The following is a 15,392-nucleotide window of genomic DNA, read 5'->3' on the forward strand; positions in this document are numbered from 1 at the left end:
TTAATTTCTTGCCCTTTTTCCCCCCCCCACACCAAAATACTTGTGCACCTGACCTTCCCCCCCCCTCTCCTCCAAAGTTCATAAACTTTAAACTTTGCCCCTTCACACCATCCCCTACACCAATGAATGACTCTGGCGCCGCTCCCCCACGTTGAAAAACCTACCTGCTCCCTCTTCCCCTCCAGTGTTCCGCCTCGGATCCCCGTATGAGGATCTGAAGGCGAGGGAGTGCCGGCCACCGGCAACAATATTGCTCCCGGACGGATGGCGGGAGTGCAGTGGTAATCAATTGATTTATTTACATTAATTAACATATTTAAATTGGGCTCCCGTCACTGAGCGGTGGGGGCACCGCCTTGAGGCCTTGCTGCCACCAACAATGTGAGGCCGGGCCTTCCCGGCGTCAAGGTTCGTGATGGCCCTCTCCTGGAGGCATTTTCTGGCCCCACCTGCCACAACCCCTGACATCGGGGCGTCTGTAAAATTCAGCCCAGTATCTTGCTTTTGTGTTACGTGAGGTATCACGGTGTCTGGATAAACACTGGCATCCTGTTCCTAGGTTCCTTTTTCATTCAGCCCTCTGGTCTAATACACCAGTCACACCAACTGGCTTTGTTGAATGATAATTTTCTATAATCCACTGACTGGAGATCTGAATTTATATTGTTTTTCAAGAAATTTAAAAGCAACAGATAAAAAAGATGACTTTTCTAGAGGCTTAAGATGGCTACCTAATCTGTAATGCTGTGTCCTACAATGCAAGGCTTGTGCGGAGGGAGATGAAATGGCTGCTCAGACACCAGCGAGATCCAAGACCCAGGAAGCTTAAGGGAACTACTTGTTCTTTTTCACAAGAAGGGGAAATACTGCTAACTGCTATGTTTGAATCACTGAGTGACTGTCATGTGACAAGTTCTCCCCATCTGTGGTTTTAAACTTGTTTCTTTCTGCAGCAGAGAGGAGAAGCTTCTGGACTCTGACACGTGCAGACCCTAAATGTGTGTGTTGGGCAGGTGGTGGGGGGGGGGTGGGGGGTGGGATCCTTTTCTCTGTCTCTCTCTATTCCAGCTTGAAAGCTTTTAAATCCTGCCTGTTGACTGACCACCTTTGCATGCTCTGGCTACAATCTGAAACCCCTTTGGAGGAAATCATCTGCATCGCTGTATCCAAGAGACCCACTGAACCAGTCATCTACCTCTTTAAACTCAAAGCGTCCCGAATTCAGCTAGAAGCCAGCCGACTCACCAAACTCCACATCTATATACCCCTTTTTTCTATGGATTCCAACTCAACCAATCTACCTTTCCCCACTGTGTAACGTGTGTGTGTGCGTGTGTGCGTGCGTGCGAAAGGTGCTGTGTAGTTTATTATTTTCATTAGTTCGGTTTAGGTATAATAAAGTTAACCTCTTTCTTTGTTAAACTGTCCGATTGTTTCTTGTTATGATCATAGGAAGTAAGTAATCAAAAACCTACTGAATTGGCTAGTACATCCACTTTAAGAAAAAAATTAAACCTGTTATGGTCAAACAAGGAGAAGGAAAAGAGGGAAGCTCTTCGACCCTTCCTCACTTGACCGTAACAACACCATTCAATTATATCATGGCTGAACTGTATCTCAACTCCACTTATATTAGCAATAGTTCTAATGGAGTGTACAGTTTTCAAATTGGGGTACTCAAGACAGTCTTGAATGGGGCATATGTCAGACAGCTGACTTACATACCTAAAATCAGGATTATATAAATCTATTCTAAAGGATGTGATAAATGGATACTTGGATAATAATGATCTGATTGGCATCGTCAACATGGATTTATGAATGGGAAATCATGTTTGACGAACCCGTTGGAGTTTTTTGAGGATTTTACTAACAGAATTGATGAAGGGGAGTCAGTGGACGTGCTATACTTGGATTTTCAGAAGGCCTTTGATAAAGCCCCCCACAGGAGGTTGGTTAGCAAAATTAAAGCACATGGGATAGGAGGTAATAATATACTGGCATGGATTAAGGATTGGTTAACAGGCATTAAACAGAGAGTAGGAATAACAAGTTCCGAAGAAGGGTCACTGACCCGAAACGTTAACTCTGCTTCTCTTTCCACAGATGCTGCCAGACCTGCTGAGTGATTCCAGCATTTCTTGTTTTTGTTTCAGATTTCCAGCATCCGCAGTATTTTGCTTTTATATTAGAGAGTAGGAATAAACGGGTCATTCTTGCGTTGGCAGGCTGTGACTAGTGGGGTACCGCAGGGATCAGTGCTTGGGCCCCAGTTGTTCACAATATATATCAATGATTTGGATGTGGAGACCAAATGTAGTATTTCCAAGTTCACGGATGATACAAAACTAGGTGGGAATGTGTGTTGTGAGGAAGATGTAAAACGGCTTTAAGGGGATTTGGACAGACGTAGTGAGTGGGCAAGAACATGGCAAATGGAATATAATGTGGAAAATGTGAAGTTATCCACTTTGGCAGGAGGATTAGATGTGCAGAGTATTTCTTAAATGGTAAGAGATTATAAAGTATAGATGTACAAAGGGACCTGGGTGTGATTGTCAATAAGTCACAGAAAGCTAACCTGCAGGTGCAGCAAGCAATTAAGAAGGTTAATGGTATGTTAGTCTTTATCGCAAGAGGATTTAAGTACAGGAGTAGTGAAGTCTTGCTTCAATTGTATAGAACCTTGTTTAGACTGTACCTGGAGTACTGTGTGCAGTTTTGATCCCCTTACCTTGGGAAGAATATTATTGCAATAGAGGGAGTGCAACAAAGATTCACCAGACTTGTTTGCGGGATGGCGGGACTGTCCTATGAAGAGAGATTGGGGAAACTGGGCCTGTATTCTCGACAGTTTCGAAGAATGGGAAGTGATCTCATTGAAAGCTGCAAAATACTTAAAGGGATAGACAGGGTAGATGCAGATAAGATGTTTCCCCTGGTTAGGGAGTCTAGAACCAGGGGACACCATTTCAAAATAAGAGAGAAGCCACTTGGGACAGATTTTGAGGAGAAGTTTCTTTACTCAGAGGGTTGTGAATCTTTGGAATTCTCTACCCCAGAGGGCTGTGGAAGCTCAGTCATTGAGTATGTTTAAAGCAGAGATTGACAGATTTCTAAATACAAATGACATAAGGGGATAGTGTGGAAAAAGACATTGAAGTGGATGATCAGCCATGATGGTATTGAATGACGGAGCAGGCTCTATGGGCTGAATGGCCTACTCCTCCTATGTTGCTATATAGGGTATTATATGGTATATAGGACGTAGGACAGTATATATATTGCTGAAAAAAGAGACATGCTGTCGAAGCTTTTCATTTTGCACTCATCAGGACAGATGCAAGAAATGCTAAATTTCAAAGGGAGCAGCAATTTACACTGCATGAGAAAAGGGCACTGATTGGTTGGCAAGTTGACTCTGGTTGAGGCACTGTCATGGAGAGTGCACCAGGGAACTAATGTCTCTGAAGTTTTTGTTCAATTCAAAAAGGTGCAAAACTTGGACATGTTCCTTTTGTCTGCAGAGGACAGATCCCTGCATATGAATATATGCAGCTGCTAGCAAGTGTAAGTGAGCCACATTGCAAGCATGACTGATAATCTTAAATTGTTAGTGTAATTCTTAGCACACTCGGCATTGTTCAGTAAGTGCTGTCCGATCGCAGAATCACTGCTGACGTTAGATGTTATGGGCTAGATTTTATGGGCCCCCTGAGATGGGTTCAGATGCAGCGGAGGGAGTGGGGGTGGGGAGGCCCATAGATGTTTGTCGGGGGCAGGATTTAACCAGAAGACCGCTACAAGGGAGGACGCCCAGTAATATGCGGTGCCCTCCCTGTGGACCTGGGGGTGGGGCCCTCTTCTGTGGACCATCTGTGGCCCATGGAGGGCCCCCGCCGGGAAGAAAACCACTTGGGTGAACTCCCCCCTGCACTAAACGCCCACCTTCCCAACCCTTGCCAGGGCCTACCAGTCTGGACTGCAACCCCGCCTCACTTACCTTGGGTCCGGGTTCCAGTGCTGGGCCTGTGTCCGAGGCCTCTTGCAGTACCAGCAGTGGCCACTGCTCCCGATACTGCTGAGCTGTCAGCCCTGTGATTGGCTGGCAGCTCTTGGAGGTGGGATTCCCATCTTTAGAGGGACTGGGTTCCTGGGTCCGGTCACTTGAGTGCCACAGCAACGTAAGATTGTGCCGGGAGGGGGAGGGCTCGGAAAGGCCGAGGCAGGGTTCCACCCGCCATTTCGGCCAGGCGCCAGGAGCTGTTCTGGCGCCACAAAATTCAGCCCTATGTCCTGAGTTTAGCAAGCATGGGCTGGTTGAGTACGGTCAGAACTCTGCCTGTTGCGTACAGCCAAAGGGATGTGCTGTTTGAGACCTACGGCCAACGTACGTGGCATCGCACCGACACGGGAATTCATATGCCACATTATTTTGCGTGGTAGGCAGAACATCTGTTTGGCGTGACAGCAGCATCCCGTTAATGGAAAATACCACCTGTGTTGCTGCTGCAATTAAATGGCTAGCTTCATCTGTTGCTCAAATTGCTCAAGTAAGCTATAATCATTTGCGCCATGTCAATATATCATAGTAATCTAGCCACGCTGCCATCATTTTGAATCTGTATTCATGGAACTTATGAACTTAGCAACTTGCGCAGTTGAGTTCAGCTTTAAGGACACCATGTATATCCAAATAGATGATGTTGCCATGGGCTCCCCTCTAGGCCCAGCTTACCAGCATTTTCATTGGTTTCCACGAGTAACGCGTTTTAGATGGAATGACCCCTAACCTCCTACCCCTTGTATATTTCCAACACATACATGAATCTGCTGCTGCATGTAAGAATTTCCTTACACACCTTAATGCGCCCCATCCTGCGCTCAAATTCACCTTTGAAATGGAGCAGCCTAATGAGCTCCTTTTCCTCGACGTGCTAGTTGAAAAATCCGCGAATGGGTTCTCTACTACTGTCTACCACAAGCCTTCCTTCACTGGTCAATATACGTGTTGGAATTGCGACAGCTCCACGCGCTATAAGATTCGCCTTATCAGCAATCTCGTAAATAGGGCCCAAGCCATTTGCTCACTGTGCAAGCTTGATGTCGAAATAGGGCACATCAGAGCTATACTGTGGGATAATGGCTACACCAATCAGATCATTGCTCACTGTGTATCGCGCATACTCATGAATGGGCCTAAGGCTGCCACTTTCTGACCTGAAAAGTGTCCAGTCTACCTCAAATTACCCTGGAAGTGTAAGGTATCTCAAAAATTTGAGCAACAGGTGAAGCTAGCCGCTTCCACTAGCAGGATACTGCCGTCGAGCCAAGAAAATGTTCTGCCTACCACACAAATGAGTAATGTGGTATGTGAATTTCAGTGCCGTTGCGATGCCAGGTGTGTAGGCCGTACATCCCAATGACTGGCGGATCAAACAGCACGTCCCTTCGGCTGTTCACAATAGGCAGAGTACTGACTGTACTCAACCAGCCCATACTTGCAAAACTCAGAGCATAATGTCTAAAGTTAGATGTGATTCTGTGATCGGACAGCACTTGCTGGACAATCCGAGTGTGCTAAGAATTACACTAACAACCACTTTAAGATTGTCAGTCGGGCTCGCAATGTGGCTCATTTACACTTGCTAGAAGCTACATATATTCATATGCAGCGACCTGTCCCTTGCAGGCAAAAGGAACATGTCCGGACTTTGTGCCTTTTTTGAATTAAACTCAAGCTGTGGGGGGACAATAGTTCCCTGGTGCATTCCCCATGGCAACGCCATGAAATGCCAACCAATGAGCACCCTTTCCTCATGCAGTATAAATAGTTGCTTGCTTTGAAATTTGGCATGCTTGCGTCTGTCCTGAGGAGTGCAAGGTGAAAACCTTCGACAGCATGTCTGTCTTTTTTTCAGCAATAATCAGGTTTTGTACTACCAACCCATTTTCAGCTGAATTAATCAAACTGCACCAAGTTACCATTCTTAAATATATTAAGGAATTCTTTTAAAGCAAATTTAATGTGTTTACATTGTTTTAAAATGCCACCTGATTGCACTGGTTCATGGCAGATTTTGTTTTTGGTGATATGCAAATGAGTTGGGCACAAACATGGGCTGGGGGAGGGGAAGACACTTTATAGAATAGGCACGATTTTGGGAGTAATTTGTGTTGGAGTCACTGATTGTACCAAAGCAGAAACTCTACCCACAGTATATATAGTATATAGCAATATATGGTGTTGAGAGCAGCATGTAGAACAGTATATACATTGTAAGGGGCAGTATATAGTATAATTTGTTTTTAATGCAGCATTTAATATAGGACCATACATAGAGCAGTATATAGTTATGTATGAAGCATATAGTTGTATAGTTATAAAGTACTTGGAGTATATGGTTATTATGATATATAGGACTATATGTAGAACAATAAAGATTTATAGGTTACTGTATCATTATATTGTGATCAGATCAAATCAAAAACTCCACAAAACAAGAGATTTATTTTAATATGCATACAAACAGGGAATTAATCATTCCAGACAGACAGATGAAGCTATTAACTCTCCTCTTAAGTGCTCCTTTCCATGATAACACTGCCATTTGCACCAACCCCAAATCTGGTGTCGATGCTGTAAGATATGAGGTTTTACTGCATTGATGTGTGGTCTCGAAAGATGGCAAATAGAAACATGCCACCATCTGTTCTGGCCAATGGTTTGCCTGGCACATACTAGACTGAATGGACTTCCCAATCATTTGTTGGTTGCTATGGTGCTGTGGACCGTGCTCAGCAATGTAAATGGAATGGAGTTCACTGTAGTCAGCAGCTTCAAGACATTCAAGAATATAATTGTGTCTATTTACAAGCTTAGTTGCTAGTACTTTTGCCTCTGAGTCAGAAGGTTTGGATCTTAAGTCCCAGTCCAGAGATTTGGGTGGAAAATCTAGGCTGATCTCAGTCCAGTACAGGGGTTGCTGCTTTTTGGATGAGACATTAAACCAAGGCCCCATTAGCCTTCTCATGTGGATGTAAAAGATCCTAGGTTAATATCTGGAAAAGAGTGGGGGTGGAGGGTGGAGGGGTGGGGGGCAGGTTCTTTCCTGAGCAATATTTATTCCTCAACCATCATCACCAAAACAGATTATCTGGCCGTTATCACATTGCAATTTGTAGGAGCTTGCTGTGTACACATTAGGCTGGATTTTGTTATGCCGGTGGGGCTCCTGACGCTGGGCTGAAAAGGCGAGGGGAATCCTGTCTTGGCCTTTCGGAACCCCCAGCATGATTTAATGCGCTCAGGCCCTTAAGTGCCTGGCACCGGGATCCCCATCCCTGTAAAGACGGGGATCCAGCCTCCAAGAGCAGCCAGCGACTCAGAGGGCCGGTAGCTCAGTATTACTGGCAGCGCCACCAGAAGGTGCCGTCACTGTCGGTATTACTAAGCCCACTGGGAGGTCGCCTCGTTTTACTGGTCACATCCCCGCGCGGCAGAGGCCCTCCCCACCACTGGTAATTCCCAGCCGCTGAACAGGCCCTTAAGTGGTCGGTAATAGGTCACTTGAGGGCCTCTCAGCGGGAAGACTGTTGTTGGCCTATCCCGCCACCGACTAAATTCTGGTGTGCCGGGAAGGCAACGGGCTCCGCCCCTGCCTCCCGTCGGAATTCTGTGGACCCCCCCCCCCCCCCCCGCCTCCAAATTCAGCCCATTGGCTGCCATGTTTCCTACCTTTATAACAGCGACTACACTTTAAAAAGTCATTGACTCAAAAGTGCTTTGGGACATCCTGAGGTTGTGAGATGTGGACTCCACAGATAGCCAATGTCCTGAGGTCATGGAAGTCACTATATAATAACAATAACTTATATTTATATCGCACATTTTAATGTAATAAAATATCCCAAGGCGCTTTACAGGAGCATTATAAAACAAAATATGACACCAAGCCGCATAAGGAGATATTAGGTCATATGACTAGAAGCTTGGTCAAAGATGTACCTTTTAAGGAGTGTCTTAAAGAAGGAAAGCAATGTAGAGAGGTGTAGGGAGAGAATTTCACAGCTTAGAAATGTGAATGGAGATTATTTGTTTCTTTTGAAGGTGTCATTATTTTTGCCTTTTACTCCAGGATAGTATAGTGTATTTATACTACACAGTTTTTGTCTCAGCTTTGTGTGATTTGAAAATGCTCTTCAGTATTTAGCCTGGCATTAACGTTGTAAAGTTGTGTTGTCATCCTACACGGCAGGTAGGAACATCACCAAGGAAGTGACATTATGTCAACTGGGCCTGTACATTACAATGGGAGGAACAAGCTGAAAAGTTATGCTTGGATTGATCTTGAAATGCCATTGCTCCTGCCCTGTGTTTCTAACCTCGATGTCTCATGGGCAGGTGATGGGAAGAAGGTGATGAAGACTTTCTGTTCTCCAAAGATCCAACATCACAGTTTCGGACTTAGACTGGTGGATGCTCTCCCACCTCCTCCACCTCTCCCTGTAGAGGAACCTGGGCAAGTCCAGGGCACAGAGAAAAGGTAAGGTCTGTTCGATATTAAAGAATAATGGGGGAGGATAGATACTTCTCAGGAAACACTGGCATCTCCGCTCTGTCACCATTAGAGGTTAAAGGGGAAAGGGTAGTGATGGTACTATAATTTGCTCCAACATGCCTGAGCTAGATAGGGGATAGATCAGCCTGGGCTCTCACTTCTGATGCCTATCCATTGACCATTACTGGAGGTTTTAGGTGTGTAAGTATTGGATGAGAATCAAGGTTCGGCAACATGTCCGTACACTAACACCAGGGTCCATGGTAAAAATTTCGAGATCCATGGTAATTTATTCAAAAGATGTACAACTTACAAGCAATTGCGATGCAGATCAGCCAGATTTGGCTTCTGTTGCTCCCCGAAAACTGACAATGATGCTAAGATTCTACAGTAACCATAGTTACTGTGGAATCTTGATACTGAACCAAAGAAGTTTTGTTATCCAATCGGACAAAGCGTTAGCTACGTTCACGATTTTCACATTTTTTTTTCTTACCGTGAAAAAAAGCATGCCGTCAAATTCTTAAAAAAAAGTTGTTCAACCCAGCTTGGGAAAGAGAATATTTCTTTTTTTAAAAATTAAAATGAATTAAATTTATGGTTATTAGCTGGCTAATCGCTTTTTCCAGTGTGCTAAGTTATTTGCTATTTTACTGGTTGAATGACATAAAGTTACTTCTCATTCCTGGTTTATATTGTGTAATGGTTTAGCTAGCTGACTCCATGCTAATGCAGCGTTAGCACATGGTGTAGCTAGCTTTATTCTGTCAACAATATTATTTGCATTGATATTGCGTACTGATTTGCTAGCTAGCTAATACAGTTGTGCTGCTCCCCATTGATGTTTGTATGCTTAGCTACTTTTGTTTATAGGGTGAAATGTGTTTTAAATTCACAGAATCACAGAATAATACAGTGCAGAAGAGGCCCTTCGGCCCAGAGTCTGCACCAATGCATTAAAGACACCTGACCTGTCTACCTAATCCCATTTGCCAGCACTTGGCCCATAGCCTTGAATGCTATGACGTGCCAAGTGCTCATCCAGGTACTTTTTAAAGGATGTGAGGCAACCCGTCCCTACCACCCTCCCAGGCAGTGCATTCCAGACTGTCACCACCCTCTGGGTAAAAAAGTTCTTCCTCAAATCCCCCTTAAACCTCCTGCACCTCACCTTAAACATGTGTCCCCTAGTAACTGACCCTTCAACTAAGGGGAACAGCTGCTCCTTATCCACCCTGTCCATGCCCCTCATAATCTTGTACACCTCGATCAGGTCACCCCTCAGTCTTCTCTGCTCCAGCGAAAACAACCCAAGTCTATCCAACCTCTCTTCATAGCTTAAATGTTCCATCCCAGGCAACATCCTGGTGAATCGCCTCTGCACACCCTCCAGTGCAATCACATCCTTCCTATAATGTGGCGACCAGAATTGCACACAGTACTCCAGCTGTGGCCTTACCAAAGTTCTATACAACTCCAACATGATCTCCCTTCTTTTGTAATCTATGCCTCGATTGATAAAGGCAAGTGTCCCATATGCCTTTTTCACCACCCTATTAACCTGCCCTTCTGCCTTCAGAGATCTATGGACAAACACGCCAAGGTCCCTTTGTTCCTCGGAACTTCCCAGTGTCAGTCCATTCATTGAATACTTCCATGTCACATTACTCCTTCCAAAGTGTATCACCTCACACTTTTCAGGGTTAAATTCCATCTGCCACTTTTCTGCCCATTTGACATCCCGTCTATATCTTCCTGTAACCCAAGACACTCAACCTCATTGTTAACCACTCGGCCAATCTTTGTGTCATCCACGAACTTACTGATCCTACCCCCCACATAGTCATCCATGTCATTTATATAAATGACAAACAATAGGGGACCCAGCACAGATCCCTGTGGTACGCCACCGGACACTGGCTTCCAGTCACTAAAACAGCCGTCTGTCATCACTCTCTGTCTCCTACAGCTAAGCCAATTTTGAATCCACCTTATCAAGTTACCCTGTATCCCATGTGCATTTGCTTTCTTGATAAGTCTCCCATGTGGGACTTTGTCCAAGGCTTTGCTGAAATCCATGTAAACTACATCAACTGCACTACCCTCATCTACACACCTGGTCACATGCTCAAAAAATTCAATCAAATTTGTTACGCATGACCTCCCTCTGACAAAGCCATGCTAACTATTCCTAATCAAATTTTGCCTCTCCGAGTGGAGATAGGTTCTCTCCTTCAGAATTTTCTCCAATAGTTTCCCTACCACTGACGTGAGACTCACTGGTCTATAGTTCCCTGGCTTATCTCTACAACCTTTCTTAAATAGTGGGACCACATTAGTTGTTCTCCAGTCCTCTGGCACCTCCCCGGTGGGTAGAGAGGAATGAAAAATTTGGGTCGGAGCCCCTGCAATCTCCACCCTCGCCTCCCACAGCATACTGGGACACAAATCATCCAGACGTGGAGATTTGTCCACTTTTAAGCCTGCCAAAACCTCCAATACCTTGTCACTCCCTATGACAATTTGCTCAAGAACCTCACAGTCTCTGAGTTCCATATCTACTTCCTCATTCTCTTGGGTGAAAACAGATGTGAAGTATTCATTCAACACCCTACCAATGTCCTCTGGCTCCACCCACAGATTTCCCCCTTGGTCCCTAATGGTCCTACTCTTTCCCTGGTTATCCTCTTCCCATTGATATAGAATATCTTGGGATTTTCCCTACTTTTACCAGCCAGAGATTTCTCATGTCCCCTCTTTGCTCTCCTAATTGCTTTCTTAAGCTCCATCCTACACTTTCTGTACTCCACTAATGCTTCCATTGATTTGCTCTCTTTGTATTTGCTAAAAGCCTCTCTTTTCTTACTCATCGTACCCTGAATGTTTCTGTCATCCATGGTTCTCTGGGCTTGTTGCTCCTACATATTACCCTAGAGGGAACATGTTGGGCCTGTACCCTCCCCATTTCCTTTTTGAATGCCTCCCACTGCTCTTCTGTAGGTTTCCCGACAAGTAACTCTTTCCAGTCTACCTTGGCCAGATCCTGCCTTATTTTACTAAAATTCGCTCTCCCCCAATCCAAAACCTTTTTTCGCCACTTGTCTATTTCTTTCTCCATAAAAAGCTTAAATTGTACCATGTTGTGGTCGCTATCACCAAAATGCTCCCCCACCAACACAACAACCACCTGTTCGGCTTCATTCCCCAGAATTAGACTATGTTTTGTTGGCATTAGGTTGGCTATAAACTTTATATACGATTAATTGCCCCTATGTCCATGGCTGAGTCCAATAATTTTGTCAAATGTCAGTAGTACAACATGTTGGTGCCAATCCCTGGTGAGAATAGCAATGGACTTGGCTTCTGTGTGTGTGCTCACCATTCAAATATTCTGCTGACACTCGCCACCTTGATTTATATGTGGATGGAAATCAGGCAAGAAACAGGATAGCTTTCCTCTGGTGGGGCATCCAGAATCAGGCAGCACATTTTCACACAAAGGGTAGTGGAAATCTGGAACGACACCCCACCCACCCCTCCATTAGCACTCCACTGTCTCCAAAAGACTGTGGAAGCTGGGGTCAATTGAATTTTCAAGACTGAGATCAATAATTGTTTGTTAGATAAGGCTATCAATTGCTTTGAAAGAAAGGCAGGTAAATGAGGTACAGATCAGCGATGACCTATCTGAACAAGAGAAGAGGATTGAGGGACTGAATAACAACAGCTTGTATTTATATACTGTCTTAATGTATTAAAATGTCTCAAGGTACATCACAGGAACGTTATTAAACAAAGTTTGACACCAAGCCATATAAGGAGATATTAGGACAGTTGGCCAAAAACTTGCTCAGTTAGTTAGGTTTTAATAAGATTCTTAAAGGAGAGAGAGCTAGAGGCGGAGAGGTTTAGGAAGCCTTACTGCTGTTCCTGTCTTCCTATGAGGGCTACAGGCACCCATTCCTCAGCAGGAGGCTCTTCAGGAAGGGCAAGATTGAAAGAAATGGCTCACTGGTATTTGTGTTTTTTTTCAGGCCAAACAAATCTACAAAGCTTTCAGAATCAAGCACAGTCTCACCAGGAACAACAAGGGTGGAAAGCTGCTCTCCTCCGGGAGATGACGAGATGTCTTATCAGACCACATGCTACAGCCGACTGTCCACTGCCACCCTCTCACTGTCAGCAAACGATGACACTGAAGATGGCCTCCGGCCAGAGCAAATAGCTCAGCACCTGGAGCTGACTGACGAGGGTAACCTAAGGTTTGAGGAGGAGTCTTCATGAGTTTCCTAAATTCTCTGTTACTTTCCACTAAACATGTCTAGCAAAGATAAGCCTGAGAGGTGACTGAACACAGGTCTTAAAAATTATGAAGGGCTTTGATAGGGTAGATGTAGATAAGATGTTTCCACTTGTGCGGTAGGCCAATGAATATAAGGCGGTCACCAATAAAATCCAGTAGGGAACTTAAGATGAACCCAAAGAGTGGTAAGAAAAGGAAATTGGATAGGCACTTGAGGGAAATAAAGGTAGGGAACGAAAAGGGGAATGGGACTGACTGGGTTGCTCTATAGAAAGCCGACACGGACTTGATGGGCTGAATGACCTCCTGTGTTGTAATGACCCTATGATAAAAGGCTTGCTCAGCTCAGGGGAAAAAAATCTGACCCGAACCTGACAGATCCACATCGGACCCGAACCAGACCCGGCCTGAGTCCCTCCACTTTTTTCCCGCGCCCGTCCCGACCACCAGAATGTTCCCTTTACCTGCCTTGCGACTCCCAGTCTTCAGGACGTTGTAGCATAAGCGTGATGACGTCATAGAGATGCTCACTTGCTCACTGCACAGACTCAGAGTTTCCCTCTTTGACGTTCCGGACTCGCAGCTCAGGTAGGTTTTTTACTTTTAACGCTTCTTACTGTGTGTGTCCAGCCCGACCTGGACCCGGCCCTACCCGACCCGAGCTCGAAAACTGGACCTGGAAGAGTGACCCGACCCGACCTGAACCCGACACACGTCGTCGGGTTTGGGTCCGGTAGCAGGCTTTTACCCTATGACTCTAATGTGGAACTTGCTGCCACTAGGAATAATTGAGGCGAATGGCATTGATGCATTTAAGGGGAAGTTAGATGAACACATCAAGGAGGAAGGAATGCAAGGATATACTGATGGATTCAAATGAAGTAGGGCAAGAGGAGGCTTGTATGGAGAAGAAACAGCGGCATAGACCAGTTGGACTGAGTGACCTGTTTCTGTGCTGTATAAGAACATAAGAAATAAGAGCGGGAGTAGATCATATGGCCCCTTGAGCCTGATCCGCCATTCAATACGATCGTGGCTGATCATCTGACTCAACTCCAATTTGAGGTATATTCTATGTAATGTCACTAACAATGTGACGATTACTTCACTTGGGTTGCTGAAATTAGCTTGCCTTTGCATTTACAGTTAAATCAGCGCATTAACATTTCTCATCCTCCAACAAAATGTAATTAAGTAGCGCCTTTCGCAATACCTTCCCAGGTTGCCCCAAAGAAATTGACAAACAATAAATACTTTTTGAAGTGTACTCACTGTTGTAATGTAGGGAAATACAGTCGTTAATTTGCTCTCAGCAGTCTCGCACAAACAGCAATGTGTTAATGACCAAGTCATCTGTTTAATGATGTTGGTTGAGGGATAAATATTGGCCAGGACACCTGGAAGGACTCCTCTGCTCTTTTTCAAATAGTGCTGTGGGATTTTTTATGTCCACCTGAGAGGACAGATAGGTTTAATGCCTCATTCAAAAAAACAGTACCTTCCAACGAATGGAGTGTCAACCTACATGATGTCCCCGAATTGCTGACAGTGGGACTTGAACCCACAACGTTCTGCCTCTAAGGTACTCATTGGACCAGGGCACCACTGTAGGGAAACAGCTCATTTGCCATTATTCCTGGAGCACAGAACATTTGAATCCTCTGATTCACTAAGCTCACTCACTCTACATGTATGTGGACTATACCAATGCTCTGCTCCCATAATGATCCAGTGCCTGAGGATGAAACTTAAGAGATCAAATCAGAAATTCAAAATTGTAGCAATTGTTGCCATTATTTGAAATTCTGCGGCAGACCTGAATTCTTTGTTACAAAAAGGAGATCTGTAGATTTTAGGTGATTTTTTTTCAGAAGCAAGTTACTTAAATGGGACAAACGGGCACAGACTGAATAATATGCTTAACAACAAAGACCTTTAAGCACCGATGGAACAAATCGAAGGGTGGGAGGGCATGGAGGGAGTAAAATGAATGGAGAGATAGAGGGATTGTTTTTGACGGGTACACTGTCAATCACAGAAATTGATGGGAAGTTGCTGAAGGATAGAACTGGAGCCAATCTTTACACACTTTTATATATATTTACAGAGTTACACATTGCAATCATACATCGCCTAACCCAAAAACCACAGTTTTAGTCTGTGTCTATTTATAGGGGCTCAAGTAAATGCATAATTAGTGCCCACCACCTGTATACAATTAAACACAATTAATATACAATTAACACAGACAGCCCTCCATAATCTGAGTGCAGTTGTTTTTGGAGGAGGATAATATTTTCTTAAGCCGCTTTTTCCTAAGGGAGCTATTTTGGAATTAGGCAATCCAACAAACAGGCTATTTCAGTGTGCCTTTGGTATGTCACCGCAAATAACTTGTATGTTTAATATTTTAATTTAAATTTTCAGAGTTGTACATATAACTCGGTTGGTAAAAGCACTGCCAGGTGTTGCATTGAGCCATACAGACTAGGAAGGTACCAGGTTTGATTCCTGGACAGTGTTCAGAC

At 44.5% G+C, this 15,392-nt stretch overlaps 1 protein-coding gene across 2 annotated transcripts in view; it reads left to right on the top strand.

Annotated features, from left to right (window-relative positions):
• Positions 1 to 15,392, top strand: part of robo4 (roundabout, axon guidance receptor, homolog 4 (Drosophila)) — a 160,462-nt gene that overhangs the window by 128,280 nt on the left and 16,790 nt on the right. For both annotated transcript variants that reach the window (XM_068053837.1, XM_068053836.1), the window contains exons 16-17: positions 8,405 to 8,546; positions 12,596 to 12,823. In XM_068053837.1, coding sequence (XP_067909938.1) covers positions 8,405 to 8,546; positions 12,596 to 12,823 — 370 coding nt within the window. The remainder of the gene's footprint in view (positions 1 to 8,404; positions 8,547 to 12,595; positions 12,824 to 15,392) is intronic.

The sequence above is a fragment of the Heterodontus francisci genome, chromosome 22, assembly GCF_036365525.1.
Source record: "Heterodontus francisci isolate sHetFra1 chromosome 22, sHetFra1.hap1, whole genome shotgun sequence".
NCBI lineage: Eukaryota > Metazoa > Chordata > Chondrichthyes > Heterodontiformes > Heterodontidae > Heterodontus > Heterodontus francisci.